This window comes from Siphateles boraxobius, unplaced genomic scaffold, assembly GCF_051911475.1.
Source record: "Siphateles boraxobius isolate OS27281-9 unplaced genomic scaffold, OSU_SipBor_1 11, whole genome shotgun sequence".
NCBI lineage: Eukaryota > Metazoa > Chordata > Actinopteri > Cypriniformes > Leuciscidae > Siphateles > Siphateles boraxobius.
This window is the reverse complement of record NW_027508711.1, coordinates 5748338-5769653: the sequence shown is the minus strand read 5'-3', so window position 1 is coordinate 5769653 and position 21316 is coordinate 5748338. Positions and strand designations below refer to the sequence as shown.

At 39.0% G+C, this 21316-nt stretch overlaps 1 protein-coding gene across 1 annotated transcript in view; it reads right to left on the bottom strand.

Moving 5' to 3' along the window:
- The window catches only part of cdk5rap2 (CDK5 regulatory subunit associated protein 2), a 49053-nt gene extending 28170 nt beyond the window's left edge, over window positions 1–20883 (bottom strand). Inside the window, exons 1-25 of the mRNA XM_077194376.1 lie at window positions 20656–20883; window positions 17250–17308; window positions 16552–16601; window positions 15105–15215; window positions 12956–13032; window positions 11783–11900; window positions 11512–11693; window positions 11276–11417; window positions 11112–11165; window positions 6526–6660; window positions 6191–6310; window positions 5268–5360; window positions 4894–5112; window positions 4384–4554; window positions 4103–4213; window positions 3754–3891; window positions 2979–3158; window positions 2694–2888; window positions 2384–2575; window positions 2096–2228; window positions 1800–1939; window positions 1598–1714; window positions 1223–1369; window positions 1008–1120; window positions 781–920 (exon numbers count right to left, since the gene is read on the bottom strand). Of these exons, the coding sequence (XP_077050491.1) occupies window positions 781–920; window positions 1008–1120; window positions 1223–1369; window positions 1598–1714; window positions 1800–1939; window positions 2096–2228; window positions 2384–2575; window positions 2694–2888; window positions 2979–3158; window positions 3754–3891; window positions 4103–4213; window positions 4384–4554; window positions 4894–5112; window positions 5268–5360; window positions 6191–6310; window positions 6526–6660; window positions 11112–11165; window positions 11276–11417; window positions 11512–11693; window positions 11783–11900; window positions 12956–13032; window positions 15105–15215; window positions 16552–16601; window positions 17250–17308; window positions 20656–20708 (3190 nt within the window). The 5' untranslated portion in view covers window positions 20709–20883. The remainder of the gene's footprint in view (window positions 1–780; window positions 921–1007; window positions 1121–1222; window positions 1370–1597; window positions 1715–1799; window positions 1940–2095; window positions 2229–2383; window positions 2576–2693; window positions 2889–2978; window positions 3159–3753; window positions 3892–4102; window positions 4214–4383; window positions 4555–4893; window positions 5113–5267; window positions 5361–6190; window positions 6311–6525; window positions 6661–11111; window positions 11166–11275; window positions 11418–11511; window positions 11694–11782; window positions 11901–12955; window positions 13033–15104; window positions 15216–16551; window positions 16602–17249; window positions 17309–20655) is intronic.
- Window positions 20884–21316: the final 433 nt, after the last annotated feature.

The following is a 21316-nucleotide window of genomic DNA, read 5'->3' as shown; positions in this document are numbered from 1 at the left end:
TGTTTGATCCATTTTTCTTGTGCATTTATATGAAAACGCATGAACTTACAAGAATAAAGTGAGCATATGAGGATGTAATGACAGTTTTGAAGATAAATGGATAGGAAAGTTTCTCATTAGTATTTGTATATATCTTGTATATGTTTATACAGATATATATGTATATAAATAAATGAACAGTCTGAATAAGTGAAGGCATATATGTGTGCAGAGGCAGGATAGGGTGAATTTAGTAGTGTTTTAGTGTTGATGAGCCACACAGACAGATAAAACACTTTTATTAGAAAGAATATTTTTTCTATAAAAAAACATCACAGATGAATGAATGGACGAATGAATGAACAGAGCAACAAAGACAGAAAAAAACAGAAAACAGATGAACTGATGAAAAAAGCACAGATGATGGCAGGAAAAAATGTCCAAAAACAACAAAGTTGGAAAACAGAACAAACATACAAGCATGTCAGAAGAAAGAGAAATGCAAGGTTTCATATGAATAAAAAAGGACAGTTATGTGGAGATAGAATGATGTAGAATCTGGATGTGATGTTATTGTTTGTCCAGCTTTACACCAGAAGCAGGGCTGATATATAAAATCCATCCAGAAAGTCAACAACCTGATGGGAAAAATAAAAAAGCCTAGCCTTTGACTGGCTTTAGCCCTGCATCATTGCTGCCTGGACAAACTAAAAGGTTCTGACTTTCTGTTTGGTATTTTGGGTGACTATATTTAAAGCATGAGATCTGATTGGTTGTCAGCACTCTCTGGCTGTACTGCACCTTCTCTCTGTTTGGCTCTCTGGATCTCTTTTTGTAGCTGATCTCTCAGCTCCGTGTTCATCTGGACGCCACTTTCTAGCTGCTGTCTGAGGAGTGAAACAGCTGTGAGCTCCAACTGCAGAGCCTGCAGCCTCTCAACACTGAAACAAGACAACATAAAACATTATTAAAATGCAGGTTTCAACATCACATTACAACATATACAACCTTATAGGTGTCAGACACACCTGTCATGCTCTTTGACTGCTCTGATGAGGTCGGAGTAGAGATGTTGCTCAGCTCTCAGAGCTTGATTTAACTTCACCTGCTCAGTCAGCAAATCAGATAGAGATGCAACATCCTACAAAATCAGAAGGAAACCAAAATTAGAGATGCTAACGCATATCAGCTTAAGAAGTTGAATACCTGTTCACGCATGAAAAGTGTTTGTGTACTTTTGTACCTGTTTTTGGTGATCTCCTCCAATTATGGTTCTTTCTCTCTGAGGGAGGGAGGACATGCTGCATTCACTCTCACCCAGTTGGGATGCTTGATCCCGGGTCAGAGGCAGTCGGCTGTCCCCTCTCTTAGACAAACTCTGGTGCAACTCCTGCAGAGAACCACTCCACAAAATCAGATGGAAAAATGTACTGTAATATAACCTCATAGCTCATGGTAGGTAGGAAACAATTTCTCTGTGGAAAAAATTAATGAGATTTTTTCTTCAGGAAACATTCTATTGCATTCTAGGATATTCAATAGTTCCAATATGTATCTTTAAGGCAGTGAGGGTAGTATATTTTGTGTTTGTGTATATGCATTTGTAATTTAAACTTACAGTAATGATTTCTTCTTTAGTTTTGAGTGTCGATGATAGGGACTCGATATTGGCTGTCTGTCCCTCTAATCTTGCCTTCAGTTCTGAGACTATGGACTGAAGTTCTGCAAGAGAAATCTGTCACAAACACACACAGTTACTCTTTCATAGTTTCATACGTTGAAACACACAATTCCACACATTCATTAGACAAAAAAAAGACCTTGAGCTGGTTCTCTCTCTTCAGTGCTGCGTTAAGAGCTTCTGTTTTCTCTGTGAGCTCTTTCTTCAAAACTACCACTGATTTCTTACTGACTGTAGTAATCTTCAGCGTTTCCTCACTGTTACGCCTGCTCAGCTCGGCTACAAACACACACACAAAGAATACGTCTAGATATCATTTAAGTTAGGGATGAATGATACATTGCTGACAATTACTGGGTTATGTGCCAAATTTTCCACATCAGTGCACCCTTACTCTAAAACTGTTGTATTCTTACAGTAAAAACACGCTCTCACCTTCTCTTTCCTCAAGTTTCTCCTGTAACACCTCAATGGTCTGTCTGAGCTCCAGCACCTGAGGGGGCGGCACTTCACCCATCCTCATTTCCAACAGGATCCGATCTTTGTCCTGTCCACGTTCTAGCAACTTCTATAAAACCAACAGCACATCTTCGCCATTTTACATACATTTACTGCCACAACATGACTATCTTATGACAGCATTTGCACACTAGAGCGTTCGGACCAAGCAATCAATCTAAGTAAGCAGCCTTGCATTCAAAATATTACAGGTCAAAGTCTCACGTTGATGAGGGAGTCCTTCTCCGCCAACACTGTACGGAGTCCAGCACTCTCTAGGTTTCCCTCCTGTGTCGCTGTGGCATTAAGTCTCTGTGCGTTTCTGAGCTGCATCTGTGCGTCGGCCAACTGCTTGCGCAGATCCTGCAATTCAGCTGCACTACCATTTAGAGCCTGTATGTGACGCTCCACACTCTCCTGCAAAGACAAAAACAAACAGCTTAAGACATTTATTCCTGCCTACATGTAGAGTGACAGGAAATTGTGCTCATAAATGCATGTATCAAGCATTAGTGTAAGTGTACGTATGCAATACCCTCATAAGCTGGTCTTTGCTGCTGATGGTGGCCAGCAGGTTTTCCACAGCGGTCTGGTTCTCAGTCACTAGTCTCTCTCTGTCTTTCACTGCCTCTGACAGCATTGCCTCTGTGAGTTTTAACCTTTGACTCATCTGCTCTGCAAGGTCACGACCCTGAGACTCTGACTGCCTCAGAACTCTATTGGTCATGTCCTGCAAAGTGAATATGAAAAAAACACTTTCAAACCAGCCAAACTCTGACTTGAGTCAGCATAAAAAACTCTAGTGTGAAAGTTTGTGTACCTCCATGTCTCTCGTTTTGTTGTCCAGTGCTTGTTTTAAGTGTTGTATAATGGCATCCTTCTCTCTCAGAGCTCTCTGAAGATTTTCTTCAGTCTCGTCTTTACACCTCTGAAGATTTTTCAGTGAGTTCAACAGCTGCTGCAGTTCAAGATCTCTCTCCTTTATGAGGGCATCAAAACTCTACACACACACACACACACACACAAAAAAAAGAAAGAAACCATTAGCATCTGATTCCACATTAGCCCAACACCCTATCAGATGTTAAAGAAAGTTAGGAAATCATGTGACAATATGCAAAATTTACCGATGAAAATTCTCTAATTTTCACACACACACACACACACACACACACACACACACACACACACACACACACACACACACACACACACACACACACACACACACACACACACACACACACACACACACACACACACACGTAGTGTTTCCATGTTTTATGGGGACTTTCCATAGACATAATGATTTTTATACTGTACAAACTGTATATTCTATTCCCTTACACTAACCCTACCCCTAAACCTACCCATCACAGAAAACTTTCTGCATTTTTACATTTTCAAAAAACATCACTTAATATGATTTATAAGCTGTTTTCCTCATGGGGACCAAAAAATGTCCCCACACGAACAAGGATTTCAGATATTGCCATCCTTATGGGGACATTTTGTCCCCATAATGTAGGGTTTACCAGGCCACACACACACACACACACACACACACACACACACACACACTCTCTCTCTCTTACGTTAATGGTCTCTTCGTTGTGTGAGAGCAGGTTGTTGAGACGTTCCACGTCTCTCTCTTTCTCTCTCAAACTCAGCTGCAGTAAATGGATCTCATTTTCTTTCTCCTCCATGGCTGCAAACTTATCATCCAATGCTTTCTGCACACAAATAAGAAAACAAACACACACACAAAAATATCTCATGTTGGGTCTTGTGATCAATATTGTGATATCTGGATTGACACTGGCAGAGAAACACATTTCTGACATCAGAAACTCAAATCATTAACATATCATCACCCACCTTTCTCGTACTGAAGTTTTAAGACTTCCTTATAAATACAAAAACAATAAATGAAGAGACACAAACCTCAAGTGCTTTCTCTTTCTCCTTTAGTCGTGTTCTCAGTTTAGCGACCATGGGATCTCCTTCCTCTTGGGTTCTGTTCTTTTCCAAATCTCTAACCATGTTCATATAGTCCTGTTAATAAAGTCTGGAGTGAATGAGGGCAAATAGGTGTTGTGCAAACTCTGTGTTTGTGTGTGTGTGTGTGTGTGTGTGTGTGTGTGTGTGTGTGTGTGTGTGTGTGTGTGTGTGTGTGTGTGTGTGTGTGTGTGTGTGTGTGTGTGTGTGTGTGTGTGTGTGTGTACCTGCAGCTGCTGGTCTTTATGATTCAGGCTGGCTGTAAATCGTTCTATAGTGTTCTGTAGTTTTTGTTCAGAAGCACGGTTCAGTTCTTGCTGTTCTAGACGCTGCTGTTCTAGAGTGTTCTCTCTGTCAGCCAGAGTACCGTTTAGCTTCTTCAACTGGTTCTGAAGATCCTGTAGTTAACAAAAGAGAGCAAAAAAAATTAAAACATTTTTAAATTATTATTAAAAGATTTTATTTAAGCATTAAAATGTCTAAATCATTTTAGCAAAATGGTTTTGCTGATAGTTTTTTCCCCCTTGCAATTCTTCTTTGTGTTCTAAGAAATCTTTAGTTAAATATTGCTGTGTATTGCAATGTTTTGAGACAGTTATGTAGCTTTTTTGCGATGTTTATAGAACTGGGCAATACAGCAATAAAAAAGGATAATTATTAAATTATAATATTTCCAACCGTTTTCTTATAGTGTATAAACAATGTTTCCTGTTTCTGCATGTGTTTGTGTTACTCACGTTAGTATCCTTGTCTCCCTTCTTCTTCTGTTGCTGTAGTTGCTCCAGCTCTTGTTCCAGCTGCAGTCTGGCCTGCTGAAGGAGGGAGAGTTCTGAATCTCTGCTGCCGAGCACACGCTGCAGCCTCTGGGCTTCCAGCAGCGAGGAGTGAGCCTCCGCCTGGAGCCGTGACAACTCAGCCTGTTGCTCCAGGAGAAGAGACTGCTGGTCTTCGACCCCCTGGAACACACGGAAGAATGTAATACACACACTACACAAACCCTTCACCCACTCCTATACGAGTGATGAGGAGTAACTAAGTACCATGACGGTAGCTCCAGCTGTCAAATTTGAGTCATTACTCAAAAGTGCCCCATAACACATGAGCTACATGCCTGATATTTCTGTAATTTGGCTTTATGAAGGGCCTCTCGAGCCTTGGCCAGAGCCTGATTCTTCTCTTCAAGATCACCGGATAAATCTTCAATCTAAAAGAGAGACAGAAAAAAGGGGTAATAGAAATAAAATAGCATTTTATGATAGTTTTTGTTGTAAAATTTAATTGAAATTAAACTTTAAGTCAATTCTGTCAATTGAGATTGTTTTCAAATACACTATTGAATCAGGGTCAATAGCCACGTTTCCATTACCCTTCAAATTGCGCAAATTGAAATTGCGAATCGAAAATACGCCCAATGGAAACACGTCAATTTCGCAAAAACGCCCATTTATCGCAAAAAAGTTTTTACGCTCGCATGAGGTGGTTTTTCAGGCAATTCGAAAAAGAAATATTTCGCTAAACTGCAATGGAAACCGTTTTTATGCATTTACAGGTCACCTGACGTAGATGTTTGGTATGTTTGGACAGAATACGAGACAGAGTTTTTTATTAAATTCATAAAAGACAAAAGAATTACAGGCATACTGGATTCTAAACCTCAAAGAAATGCCACAATCAAGACCTCGAAGCAGATATGAGGGAGAAACACCCTGAAACACCTCATATGTGCCGCTCTCAATTATAAGGGTCTTTCCTTGCCATTAATGATTGGATAACACACATACGTCTCCTTTTAATAATAATGGCCAGTGCGGTGGCTTGGATATACATTAACCTACCAACATCCGTTGCCATGACTTTTGGAATGACTTATCGCGAGAGGAAAAAATTAAGTTTTAGTCGCATAACATCAGTTAATGGAAATACCGTCATTTCGCATTCGTTTTTTATCGACATTTAGGAAGAAGAAGAAAAAAATATCGCAAGTTTTGCGCAAATCTGTAATGGAAACGCGCCTAATGTTTGACTGAGTCGTACTTCTTTTTCCTTCTCTTTGAGAACTAGACTGAGGCCCTGGATGGTTTTGTCTCGTTTTAAAGAGTTCTTCTTCTCTGCAGCCAGCTCGGTCTCTCTCTCCTGAAGCTCATCAGAAAGAGCCTGAAACACAGAAGGGAAGCCAATCAGACTAACACATATGTATCTTTTGCTGTTAGTTTAATGACAATTTTCAGTTTGGAGGTCATGCATGTACAAAACCTATTTCTGAAATGCCAGAAAATTATTTGTCATAGCTTTACCGGACATTTTAAAACGGCTTCTGTCAATTTTTGAAGCCTGTAGTTTGCATGTATGCAGAGAGGATTTTTTTTTACCTTCTTTTCTCTCTCCGTTTCTTCTAGTGTGTGTTTGAGTGTCTGGCTGCTGCTCTTGGCCATGTTCAGTTCTTCAGTCAGCTGTCTGGTATTCTGCTCCAATCTGCTCAGCTCATTCTGCCTTTCAACTAACACCTGTAACACACATAAAAGCACTTTTAAATTGAGGCTGTTAAGTATAGTAATAGAATTCATTGCCCTTAAATGTTCTAGGCATATGTTTTTGTCGTACTCTACTGTTTGAGTAAGCAGAGGGTCATCAAAATCTCACAGCCAGTGTATGAGGGGTGTACCTCCTGTTTGAGGGGTATGTAATCATCATTAAATTCCTCCTCCATCTCTCTCAGACTTGTATCCATCCTTGATTTCCATGACACATCCCTGTGGGCATTTCCACGTGTGTATTGTGGATGTTTCAGTACTGGAATCTTGCTCCCATTGCAGCGTGGGACGGGCCGCACTTCTTGCACACTCTTCAAGAGCTGAAGTATATCAAACAGCACCGTGGTCGTCTCTACCGTTCCGAGGGTTGAGTTTTTCAGGGGCTGTGTCCGTCTGAAGGGTGATGCACTGATGAGGGCATGGTCATGCTGCTCCAGGGCCACTGATTGGAGGGAAGCTGACCGTGATATCAGAGTGCTCTTCTTATGCACGACGTCCAGGTAGTCTCGACTAAGAGAACAAGGTCGGGCACCCGGCCCACCACTTGTTCTAGAACGCGTGTCGCTGCTCTGACGTGAACATGAATTTGATTTCGAACAGTGCGAGCGATCTGTTCCTATTCTACTAAGAGGCTCAAGGCTCACACACCTCCTTAATCGACCTTTGAACTTCTCCTGTTGGCCATCACTGACCGTACCCACAGCACCAAGCCCTTGACTTCTTCCTGAAGAATTCTGTATGTTATCAGCCCACGCTTGCCGCTGCTTTGGTTGAGGTCGCTGGATGCATTGTAGCAGTTTTGGACTATGTAAACTTGCTCCAGTCTGAACTTCCTGTTTGAGAGGTTTCTGTGAGGTGTTTCCACCTAGTTTGGTTGGGTTATGTTGTCTGTATTTCCTCGTGATTTGCGTTTTCAGTCCATCTCTCTCCATCTGTAGCCGTTGCAGCTGAGCAGCATGTGTTTCTTGCAGTTGTTCAATGGCGACATCGCATTGCACGACACGCTCGAGCAAGAACACGCATTTCCCGCAGAGAAACTCACTGTGACCGTCCCGTTGCAACTCCACACCCAACACATGGGAGAGGACCACTGCCAGCCTCAGACGGCCACATGCACTGAACAACCAACGACACTGACCGCCCTGCACGCATACGCCGCATACACGGCATGGGTCACGCATGTCACCCGAACACTAAAACTCTGATACCACTGACAAATAAACACGCTTCAAAAACATGGCATCACAAAGCTCTCTGATCTTAACACATGATATCATTCCATCCATCTTCCTCTGAGTCTTTCTGTCCATCTCGCTCTGCACTGAACTAACTGTGCTCTGGCCACACACAGATTTAAACCCTCTAATCCACAAACACACACACGCAGGAAATCCTTTGGGTGATGTGCACAACGTCTGCTAACACACACACAAACACACACACACACAGAGAGAGTAATCCTCTCAGCGGGTGTCTGATGAGAAGAGTTGTATTTGGGCCACTGATGCTCATGCCGTGCCTTGGGGATGCTACAGGTCACGCTGGAACATGTTAGTAGGGGTGGTTTCACCCGACTATATTTCAATGTTTTTCCTTCCAAATGCTCTACAAAAGGCATAATTTATGTAATGTGGAATGCAGCATAAATACATGACACTCACTTACTGACAGATGTCTGCTTTTAAATGCTCACCTGTTCTTTGTGTGTGTGTGTGTGTGTGTGTGCGTGGTGAACAGCACTTGTGACATCGGCTGTGCGTAACTCAGTGAAAGCAGTTAAATGCACTTGCATCTCATGTTTTTAAAATGCAAAATTAATCTAAACACAGTTATGTCTTAAGTAGAGGTGCACAATATTGAAAAAAAATTGATATTGCGATATCGATAATGAATATTCCGATATCAATATTAATTTCGATATTTTTAAACATTTAAATTTAGAAAAGTTATGGAAAAACGCATCAGAATAGATTCATAACAAATAAAAAAAATTCTTACAAATTCTTAAAACACAAGGTTTATTTTCAACAGACAGTCATATTGGACTGGTACAACATGAATAAATAAATAAATAATAACCATGTCTACTACAGAACAGGACATGTTTTACTGGTTGTACAGTATAAAAATAAATAAATGAGCATGTCTATAGAACAGGAAATGTTAGAAACAATAAAATGAATCTAAAAAAACAAGTAAAAAGAAAATGTCGAGAGAAACAGGGCCCATCAACAACCGTGCAACCGCCTTTAGAAGGCAATTTGCACTTTCCCAGGCACCTGGCCACTTAATGTGTTTTCTCAGGTCAGATAGCTATCTGATTTATCAAAACGATTCCATTTACACCTGGTCACATAAATGTGTTTTTGCAAAACGGATATAAATCCGATCTTCAATTCCCACGCTACAGTATACGCAGATTTAATGGAGTTCACGCCACCGAAAGCAACAGATATGAGCTGCATTTTATTGATCATCAGCTAAAATCTAAATCAAAGACCGCAATAAGAGAGAGCGGCAACAGCACTGGTAAGATCATTTCATTTCTTTACTTTTAATGATGATGATTGTGTGTTAAGCGTCTGCGACTTACTTTCACATAGATTTGCGTAAAAAAAAAAAATCGCATAATTATCGCAAGACTTTCGCTAATGATATCGGGCAACATGATATCGCGATAACGATATTGATTCGATATATCGTGCACCTCTAGACTTAAAGGATTAGCTCACTTTTTGAAAAACTTTTGCTGATACTTCAAAGAACGAAATGACTCGAAAAAAGATTTGTTCATTTTGATGAACGAGTTCGAACAGGAGTCACGAACGTGCATCACAGAACATTTGTGCTTATAAAACTTAAACTTTTTTATTTCTTTTTGAAATGACAGATCGTTTCGCAAGATAAGACCCTTATGCATCGTCTGGTGTTGTTTAAAGCCATTTAAAGCTGCACTGAAACTGTCATTAGGACCTTTGACCGTTTGGTACCGCATGAAGTCCATTATATGGAGAAAAATCCTAGAATGTTTTCATCAAAAACATTAATTTCTTTTCGACTGAAGAAAGAAAGACATGGACATCTTGGATGACATGGGGTTGAGTAAATTATCAGCAAAAGTTTTTTAAAAAGTGAATTAATCCTTTAAGGTATTAAACAGACAGGACAGAACATCTGATATGTCATCTGTGCATTAGAGTGAATGCAGCTTATTAGTCTTGCAGCTGTTTGCTGCAACTATTGTTAATTGTCATCAACAATAATAATCAAAAAGCAATAATGTTGAGAAAGAGAAAAAATACCTCACCGCTCTTGTCTGGAAACTTTCAGATAGCCTCCTTAAAGCACTCTTTGTTTATTACGTAATGTGATTTTTTGTTCCTTTTTATTATGTACAATTTTCTTGTATGTTTTAAAGCTATATTTAGATGAAAATTCTTTACATAAAATTATTTAAATTAAATTTTTAATATTTTAGTACTTGAACAAGTAATTAAATAAAAAATGTACGAAATAAACTTAAGATTTTAAAGCCGGTAAACTAATTAATAAGAAAAACAATTGGACTCCCGGAATCAGGATTGGAAAGTGAGGTGCCTAAAGATTCCCGCCCCTAACTGTTAGCATGAAACACAAGCATGAAAAAGTATATTAGTATTTTTGATAATCTGAACAATGAACCCTAAGAATTCAACTTCCGTGCATAACTCGTGCTGTGCTACAGACATGAATGACATCTTAAAATTGTGTGGTTTGATGAGAGGTTATTAATTTTCACCAATCAGACTTACAATGTTAACCTGGCAGGCAATAAAGAAGATGAAAATAATCTCAAAGACTTGCATTGAAGGAGACACCTGAGCCATATCTAGAGATCAGAAGATCACAAGGACTTGAGGTTGGAGTCTTCAGACTTGGGCCAGAACACTTAACAACCATCTAGCAATGACTAAAACAACACTTTGGGAACTACCTACAACACCCCAGCATCAAAACTGAAAAGTGAATTTGTGTTTTTGTGTTTGATTTTTCATTTGCAACAGACACAGACTGCTGCCAACCTGCTAATCCAGCTTAGTACATTGTCCTTCTACAGGGCTCCCACACTCTTTGACCTTTCCAGTCATAATTAATTACAAGATCGGATTTTTAATAATAATTCTATAGAGATTTCTCAGGATGGATCAGGGACCAATTTTGTAAAGAGGTAGATTTAAACTATTAAGCTCATGAGTGCACAAATATTTATAATAAATCCTGAAACATGAATGTGACTCAAAGGATGATTCAGCTTTCAAAGACCGCTTTCTCCCTTTACGACAATTTTGTGTCAAGTGAGAAATAGCTAGTAACATGCCGCCCAAGAAAGTTTTACTCTATACACGCACTCATGAAGAGGAGCATTCTGGTAGTTGTCTGCTTACCTGTTTGTCTCTTTCTGCATTTTCTCTCCCACGGTCTAGTTCTTCTCTAAGGACCTGTAAAAACAAAAATACACAAAACATCATCACTCAAGTGTTTGTGCTTCTTCCTATAGATAAAATAAACATTGGTGTAAGAAAGCCACAGTTGTGCCTAAGAGACTAACCTGTAGCTGACTGTCTTTTTGGCCAATCAGGGAGTTCAGCTGTGTCATCTGCTCTCCTATAGGCTGGTGTGGGGCATTCCTCTGAAGCTCTCCAATCATTGCATCTTGATCTTTGAGTGTCACCTGCATTTGCTCAATAACACTGTGGAAAACATATCAGGGATTTTCAGAACTAAAAGTTACACTTTGTTAATGAATAAATAGTCTTTTAGTACTTTCATTTCTTTCTTGATCACCTCTCCTTCTCCTGAAGGGCTTGCTGGAGCTCTCTGAGCCGTTCAGGGGTGGAGCCTGTATCATCTGAGGGCCCCGATTGGTTGGCCGCCTGTTGCTTTTTCTCCAATTCAATATTTTTCAGCTTCTCCTGTTCAGCAATGGTGGCCATGCTTTCCAGTTCCTCTTGGGCCGCTTGCAGAGACTGAAGAAAAAGAGAAAGCCAGGGCAATAGCTAAAGATGAAGAACATATTCTTAACCATTTGCTACAAACATTGTGGGATTTGTTTTACCTCCTCCAGCTCTTGAATCCGAGTGTTGAATGCTTCTCTGAGTGAGTCCATTTCTCTGCGCATCTTCTCTCTGCCATCATCAACAACACCTCGACTGGCAAAACTCTCTAGTGCTTTCCTACACACACAAACACATGCCATTATGATCTGTCTCTTAGATCCAATGCCGTCTACATGTTCTGAATTAGAAATATTTGACCTGAAAGCCCAAATTAGTCTTGACCAAGCATTTCCAGTGCAATGTTATTTTCATCACTGACAAAAAATGTTGTAGTTTATATACATTTTTCAAATGTTAGGAAATTTGGGACGGGTTATAGTTTGACATGTTTTAATCACTTTGCACAATATTGTCAAATGTTTTTTTATATCAAATACCATTTCAGTAAAATAAACTTAAACAAATATGACAACGTAAAGCAAAATATTGCCACTTGATAGTGAAATTACAGCCAATCAGAACAATTTGATGTTTAACGGCTAGGTGGAATAGGATTTTGGACCGATTCGATTTGAATATGGGTGGAACTAAACTTCACAATCCAGTGTTTCCCACAGGATTTTTGTGAAACTGTGGTGGGTGGACGTCAGTCCCTCTAGGGTGGTCCGGGGGCATTTTATGAAGACGGAAGCTGCTGTCAAGCTTTTATTTTGGTGGAAAACAAGTTATAAACGCGTCTCATCACATATCTAGTGAAATGCTGTAATCGTCAAATATGCAAATGTGAAAATATTGCGTAACTGCGTTCCCAAATGCTCAGCACATGCACAGATGGAGTTCACATACATGAATTCACTGTGAACAGTTGATCACGTGAGCACTTCTCTATGCGCAGCGCAAACAGACAGTCTTTTGATAAGGACACAAAGCCTTATCACGCTTTCGATTTTAGTTTGTTTGATAGCAATGGCGCAAAACATGACATTAAAAAGAACTTTTATGTTATTATGAGAAGTTTAAATATATTTTCGGCCCGCAACAGATAAATCAATGTACGAGAAACACTAATCCGTCAAAAACTAAACCAAGAGACAAAATGTCTATCACATGTCATTATTGGTTAAGACAGACAAGCAACAAGAAGAACAAAGAAACAGGTTTTATCGCTTGTCGCATCAAGTTAGGATTGATGATTAGTAAAAATAGGAAGTGAATATGTAAACAAGACTTACGATGCAGACACAAGTAGTTCCTGTTTCTCAGCCAGATCTCGTTTCATTGACTCCACCTCCACTTTCAGCTCAATGTTCTACACACACAGATATAAAAGTTACTTACAATCAACAAAATAAGGTCATTGTGCAACTACTTGCACCAATAGCCCCTTTCTCATTGGGTAGTTCTAGGAATTTAGTTACAGGAACTAGCCACTAGGGTGGTTCCCTGAGAATTACGTTTCCCCTAGGGCCATTTTCCTGGTTGCATTCGCAATACCAGTAGGAACTCTTATGTCTGGTTCAGATTACACAATTTGTTTTTTTGTCAGTTACGATTGTCACAGTGTCAGATTAAGCGATTTTGACTCCTAAAATCTTGTCGTGTCGTGCACAAGAAACATGTCAGACTACAAGTTGATTCCCAACCAGTCATCACGTACCGTCTCACACGCACACATTCACTCGCACACTTATTGTACATACACACTCACTCAAAATTACTCGCTCACACTCTCTCACGCACAAACACACACTCACTCTCGCTCACTTACTCACACAAACATACTCACACTCTCACTCTCGCTCACTCACTCACACACATGCACTCACACACTCTTGATGGAACCCGTCGTGGAGGACTGACAAAAAAATTAAACATGCTAATCTTTTTATCGTGATGTCGTGAAGCATCGCATAGTGGTCGTCGTCCACTATGACATACTATACGACATGAAACGATTGAATCTTGCGTCCCGACGCTCAATGTCGTTAATGAATCCCCACGACACCCTACGTCAAACGGATCGTGCCAAGATCAGGCTAAAATCGTGTAATCTGAACCAGGCATTAAGTAACGTAAGCTTCGCTTGTTGTTGTGGCTTTTATTTTCACGGCTCGGCGGACATTTATTTTGAAAACGCCAGAGCCTGAGCACACAGCGCTCCCATTCCCCATCTTCATTAGTTTACTAATATGTTTACTACTTTTCATCTGTTTAACAGTCCTGTCTAATACATTATTAGATAGAACTGTTATACAAAGAAAGTAGACAGTATATGAAAAAGTATTAGCGTTTGCCATGTGGTTGATGGCCAATGTCGCTAGCTGAGCAGAAGTACACAATCATGTTTCGCTTGGCCCCCTCAAAGTTGCGTTGGATTTTCTCCTTGGTTTACTGTGTGTTCACAGCACCGCTGGCGAGAACGGCAAAATTAGCTCTCGCCGATCTGCCAACGAAGCCGTAGAAAGATTCGGGGACGCTCTGACGTAGATCGAATGCTTGGTCTTTTTTTAAACTTTATTTAAAGGGGCCGCAAAGCAAACAAGCATGCTGATCGTTATTTGTGCAGACTGACCACAAGTTAGGTATAAGTTAACCTCATGAAATCTTTTAAATGTGAAAGTAAGAAATTGATCAATGGAAAAAATGTAATTATAGTGTACTAAATAAATAATCCAATTAAAAGCCATTTGTGTGGTGTGGCTTTTGTGTTCATGGTTCAGTGCTAGTCTAATTTGCATTCCCGCTTAAAAACAAGCGTTCCAGTGTGAAAATGATGCCTATAGTGTTGCGCGCCTTCTTATCAAATTCACATGATCAACCTCTCCTCCATTTTGCTTGGGAACTAATGTGGTCGGAACTAAAGTTTACTTGGCTGCATTCTCTAGAATCCTCTCAAGCGGAGGACTTCTACGTTCCGATTGGTTGCCGCCGAACCGCATCATAGCTCAACCATAAAGTTGACCTGACTTCAACTCTCCTCGACGTTCTCGCTGTCCAAGACGTGCCGCGCCGCACTCACTGGAGCTCGCCACCGGCTCACATTGAAAAAGTGATTCGGCCACTTTGACGCTCTAGCCGGTGGCGGTGTGAACGCACAGTTATCGTAACGGTTTAGAGATCCATTTATCACTGTTTTCCATATTCATAAAGTTAGTTTGAGGAGTAAATCTATAGGCTATAATCTCTGTGTGTGTACACAGCTTTTTTTATTTTTTTAATGGCGTTTTTAAATGGCGGGGACTGGTGTTTTGTGTGCGTTCGGCCAATCAGCTTACACTTAAGTCACTGGTAGTTCCTATTGTGCTGGGTTAGACCCCAAAAGTTCTAGGAACAATGTCATATTTGTGCACATGTGTGTTTGTGACAGTGTGCGTCAGTAACCGTTTTGTAAATGTCCTCTGTGGAGTCATCACATTTCTGCTGCACACGTTCTTCCAGAAAATAGATCCTGAGCTTCAAGTTAAAGTTTTCCTTTTTCAGAACTGTGATTTGCTGCAAGGGAAACACAGAAATTACTCAAAATATTCCTTATACAATCACAGACATGCAAACAAGGAGAAAATGTACCCAAATCTTTAATTTAAGCAATAGCTCTGGAAATTTTCAAGGAACAAACTAGAATTTACACAATTTTAACATCGACCACAGCTCTCCTGGGACATTCATCAGAGTTCATCGTAGTAACGCTAGATTCACGAACAAGTGTGTCAGATCTTTTAAATTATCCAGTTCACAAAACCAGACTGAACAACATTGAACTGGAGAAAAACTCCATCAGATTTTTTATTCTGCCTGAACGATCCCTTCACACTGAACATTTACGAATATTCAGTGCTTCCTCATTACAATACTCAGACTCATTCATCAATAAACATGAGCGGAGATGTTCTTCAAATAACAGAATTGCAGAAAAAGAGCGAGAAAGGGGAATGTGGAGGGAGGGGACGAGAGCTAAAAGAGAGTAATGAGTGTGTGTCAGTAATAAGGGTTGGCATGAGTGTGTGTGTGTGTGTGTGTAAGAGAGGCTGCCAGGGCAGTGAACTGTGCGTCATTGTACTCCAAGCGTTTTTCACTTCAACATCTGGGGCAGAAAGAGGGGGAAGGGAAAGAAAGAAATACAAATGGAGTCTGGAATAACCACAAACACAACAGTGATGGGCAGTTGTACCTTCTTCTGAAAGGTCTCTGTGTTTCTACAGCACACAAACACACTTTCTCTCGCTCAGACATACACACAGCCACAGGAATGCACAAAGATCTTTATCTCAGTACAAAGAAATAAACCCCTTTCCTTAAATGGACAGGCAGATATTCTATACCAGAATATTATGATAGCCAAAGAAACAAAAAGTTTGTTTAGTTTAAAATCATCATTAAGTAAGAAAGGCACTTAAACTGATAACAATGAGAATGTTTACACAAAATGATTTCTCATTCAAACTCGTTTCAAGGGTTTAGATCCAAATAAATGAATAAAAAAATGCAAGTAAACTGTTCAAATATGATTTAGAAATTTTCTGATTTCAACACCTTCAGTTGTGACGTAAAAATTCTAAATGTGGGGATTTGGTTTAGCTTAAACTCACCAGATGAAAAAAAATTGCTTCTTATAAAAACTAATCTTGTAAAAATAATGAATACAAGCACACTCAATGGCTGTTTCAAAACCGTGTGAGCTGCCTATCAAGACATCATTTTTGGCATCACAGGCACAGTTGCCTAAAAAGGCTGTCTAAATGTCTCTTTATTATAAGAAAACAAACAAAAGCAAACATTCTGATTCAATTCAAGAGATTCAAGAAATGTTCAGGTTTCTTGTTGTACTTACGTTCTCGTAATCTTTCATGGTCAGAGCTTTGGCTGGAGACATCCTCTGTCCTGGAAACAGAGGCGTTGCAGATGACAAGACAACAGACAGACGTATGAACAAACACACTTCTGTTCACTCCAGAAATTATCTTATTTCAAATAAGTGTCTTATTTGTTATTTTAATTTTAGAATATTTCAACCTTTGAGGCTTTGATGAAAATCTAATGACCATGTGGTTTGGTTCGCAAGGACAGACTTCAGAGAGAAACACAACAAGCGTATGAGGCCGTGTGTGTCTTCATAACAGATTTAAATGTAAAAGTCTAGAGGCAGGAACAAAATATCTGCAGCCTTTAATCTCATTCTTTTACACAACACAAACAGTCTCTATAACTCAGAGTATATTGTCCTAAATTTGCTTAAGCACACATATCTAAGTGCTTAAAAGAATCTGCTAAACAGCATAAATTGCTCATTTGTGTTTGAGTTGCACTTCAAGCATGCATATATTGCATATTATTGCATAAATATCATTTTCTGCAAGCTCCAAGACTGTTGTGGTCACTGTCACTTCTTTAAGGAACAAGAGAGAATGAATCCGATTCAATATCGTGATATATTGAATTGTGATCTCAATCATGAGGTAGATGGCGATACCCGGTCCTAGTCATGTGGTGCTCAATGGATTGTATTAAAAGATATAAGGAAATGTCTACCTGTTATGTTGTCCATGCTGAAGTTGCTGCTGCTCAGAGACTCTGGCAGTCTGGAAATACTACAACATAAACACACACACACACAACACAAAGAGACAAACATAAGTTACAAAACAGCAAGAAAAATACACTGAAATCACAACAAATCCCAAACCCATCAGCATTCATCTATGAAACAAGTGCAAATATCCAGCGGTTACACTGAATACTAAAGCATCTAATCTACCGGTATTCTATTTTACTATCCAGCTCATGATAGTGAAAACGCATCAACAGTGAAAGAATGGACAGTGCATATGTCTGTGGAATGGATGCTATTCATAATCCAACCTCAAGGCTGGGAACAGGAGCAGAAATAATGTGAGTGTGCTATCATAACTTTAAAGTGCAACGCTGGCTACAAGGGAGAGCATGATGTAAGCAGGATGTCTGTACAGATCACAGCATCTTTATGTTGTGTGTGTGTGTGTGTGTGTGTGTGTGTGTGTGTGTGTGTGTGTGTGTGTGTGTGTGTGTGTGTGTGTGTGTGTGTGTGTCTATTTCCTTCACTCATCAGACAGTTGTTCAGACCTATGGCAAGCCCACCATTAGGACACTCGGCACACTGAACTTACATAAGACTGAACAGCTGTCAAACAGAAGAGACTCACAAGTCAAATCTGATGCATTCTTGAATTTCTTATGAAACATCCAATATCTAAACCAGACCAATTTACAGGCCTTTAATTGGGATTATTGAGATTATTGCCATTTCTGGATCAACATACTGTTTGTCAGTTCCAAAATTGTACCAACACAGTATTCTGAATGGATAATGCATAATTGTGTGTAAAAATAACATTCTGAAAAAATAAATGTGAAAATAATCATGTTTTATTTGCTATAATTAAATTGGATTATATCATATAAATAAGTCAATATTAAATAAATATGTGTTTAGATGTATGCAGAAATTAAACTGTCACGCACAAAGTTCATATTATCTTCAGACCCATGAATGTTTGTTTATTAAAATTTTTCTTTTAACTATTAATAACATTGTAGCACAGATTTTACCATGTTTAAAAAAATAGAGATTGACCAAAATGTATATTTTGACACATTTTTATGTTGTTGGTGCCAGATAACGACAAACAATTTTTTACTTCTTGAAACAATAATAAATAGCCTAATTGTTATACTAAATCAATAAATACCAACAGTAGTACATATTATGATTTTACAATAATTATATAATAATAGACTTTCAGATCAGATACTGAAGAATCAATTATCAGTCCATCTCTCTAGCTCAAAACCATTCAGCTGAAAATTCTCTTTAATCAGCGAGAAAATGTGTAAAAAGTACATATCAGCATCAGCCACTAACAAAACCCCAACACAACCCTCAAAGGACCATAAGATCCTATTTGTGTGCACATAACAGTAACAGAAACAAAAAATGTAGCCTAAAAATATAACTTCCAAAATATTCGTATAGCATTCAATCATTAAATCACACGTTCATGTGAAAATTTGCTCAACAGTGCAAACTGTGTCTATTTTGTCTATGACAGGGGTCTCCAAACTCAGTCCTGGAGGGCCACTGTCCTGAGGAGTTTAGCTCCGATCCCAAAGAAACACACCTGATCCACACCTGGTCTATGACATTGTCTATTATTTATTGTAACAGTATTTTGAAGATGGAGCCAAACGGATGCACCACCTTCAGCCGCTCCACAACATCACGGCCAAACAACTTCCTCTTCTCCTTTCATGCACTGTTAGCATTGAGCTAGTCACAAAAAGAAACACAAACTATCATATAACTGTTTCATAGGTTTACATACGAGTCAGAGTTTAAGAAATATATCTGAATTGGTTAAACACTCCTATCAGATGTCAGGGAATAAAGCAGCTGACTGATATCAGCTTTCATCTTGTGTTTCCCCCCACAGGCTCACCAGCTGGTTATAAAAGTGACACTACAATGACACAACCATCAGGAGAACATAGACTGATCTCGAACTTGACAATAAAACCCAAGAGTCCTTCAACTCGTACCCATTAAAGACCTCCTGAGCTTGGCAAAGTCTGATCTCTGAATTGAAGCACCATACAAGTGATCTAATACAAATCTACACATCTACAGCAGCACTAACTCTATAAACAAGCAGCACAGGTGTAACAGTGTAATAACCTACCTACATCAGTCCTTCATGGCCACAGAAAAGTAAAAGACAGAGATCAGTGCGTCAGATAATAAACAGGAGCGCTTTTCCGCTATATGTGTGTATATATTCCAGGAAGGAAGCAGTGTGTTTTCTTCTTTGACAGCGCATGACCAACTCATAACTGCAGCCAGTCTCTCTCTCTCTCTCTCTCTCTCTCTCATCATTTCTCAACACAACTTATGCCACTTCAGAGACAGAAACTATATGCAATGGATTAATGCATTCTGTGCACCAGCAAACTAAATCCAAATGAAATCTTCTCGCCTGGTTGCATTGCATTAAAGCATATGACTTTATTTACTACATGCACTTTTATTTAGTTAATGCATTCTAAAATCAATTTAATGCAGGCAACTATATCTAATGCATTGCACTTGCATTACAAAATGTTGATACTCCATTTTAATGATCCCTCCTGTCAAGGTTTGTTGATCATGGATTGTGCCCGTACAGACTGGAGATATTTTTAACATGTATTTGACTCCTGAACATAGTAAACAAAGTCAAAAAACAGCCTCGTGTGCCCAGATGCTTCAGAGATCAAGTCCCTGCTATATTTAACTAAGAGGATCATGTGTTTTGTTTTTCAACACGATGAGCATCAAACTTAAAACACCAGCCAAACTAAGACAAACGACATAGAATCCAAAGCTGGATTCAGACTTTATAAGACTTCTCAAATTAAACACAAAATATCAATGCAAAATAATAAACGTTCATAAGTATACACATATTATTACCATAATCATTTATGAATTAAAACTACACTAGACACGATCACAAATAGCAGCTGTCAAGAATGCACATTAACTGTTAGAATTATAACAAAAGCATCAATGCATAATTTCTGAGAAAGTCGGAAAATAAAAATCGTATTCACCAACTATATCAGCAGTTCACGAAGTACAGATATAAAATAAATCTATCTTATGTTATCGGAGACCAGTTTAATGTGCAGTAACATAATAGGAACATATTCATAACAAGCTCACAGTGGTTAACATTAGCTCATATCTTTGTCGAGGTGATTAACTGTTACCAGTAAACATTTAGAAATTCTAATGTTGAATAAACAGAATAAGAAAACTATTGTTGTGCTTAATTTAAATGTTTCCCTCCAAGCTAACATGCTAACGCTAACGTTAGCTACCTGACAGACTCTGACAGAAATGAAACAAAATAAACTGCTGCACCTCAGATTGATGTCAAACGGGAGCGTTTGATCCTCTCCGACCACAGAATCCATTCTGGATCAAAATAAGTTTCTTGTTATATCTGTGAACAGTATTTCTCTCAAAACATGACGTCCGTTGTGTTATTTTTGAACTATGAGCGGTAGATTATGAATGTAATTTCAAAGCAGAACGTTGGAACCGCCATTTTAAATCCGTGACATCACCATGCGCGCTCGCTCAAAGTTTGGGTTACGACCCATAGGGTTACGACATTACGCTGCGGCGACGGAGAGAGCTCATAGCCTACATATTAATTAGATTACCTCCTCCGATAATTGGACTCCTCTGCTTTTCACTGTTATTTGCTGTCAAGTAAATTGTAAAATACCACCGAACAGTAACTGTTGTATTATTTGGAATAACCTTTAAATCATCCATTAATAATCCATTATTTATTGAATTAATAAACTTTAAACTTAGCCTATATATGAGTGAGTTTATTATTGATCACATTCAAATGAAGATTGAAAAAATTATGTGAATATTAGCCTACACCTTTATTTTATTTTTAAATCAAAAGCAATGTAATTAAAAAAATGTAATGTGTGTGTTTCATCTTGTTTTGTATATATTTGTATTAACAATGTTTCCATGCTAGCAAATGCAAACGTAAAGGCAG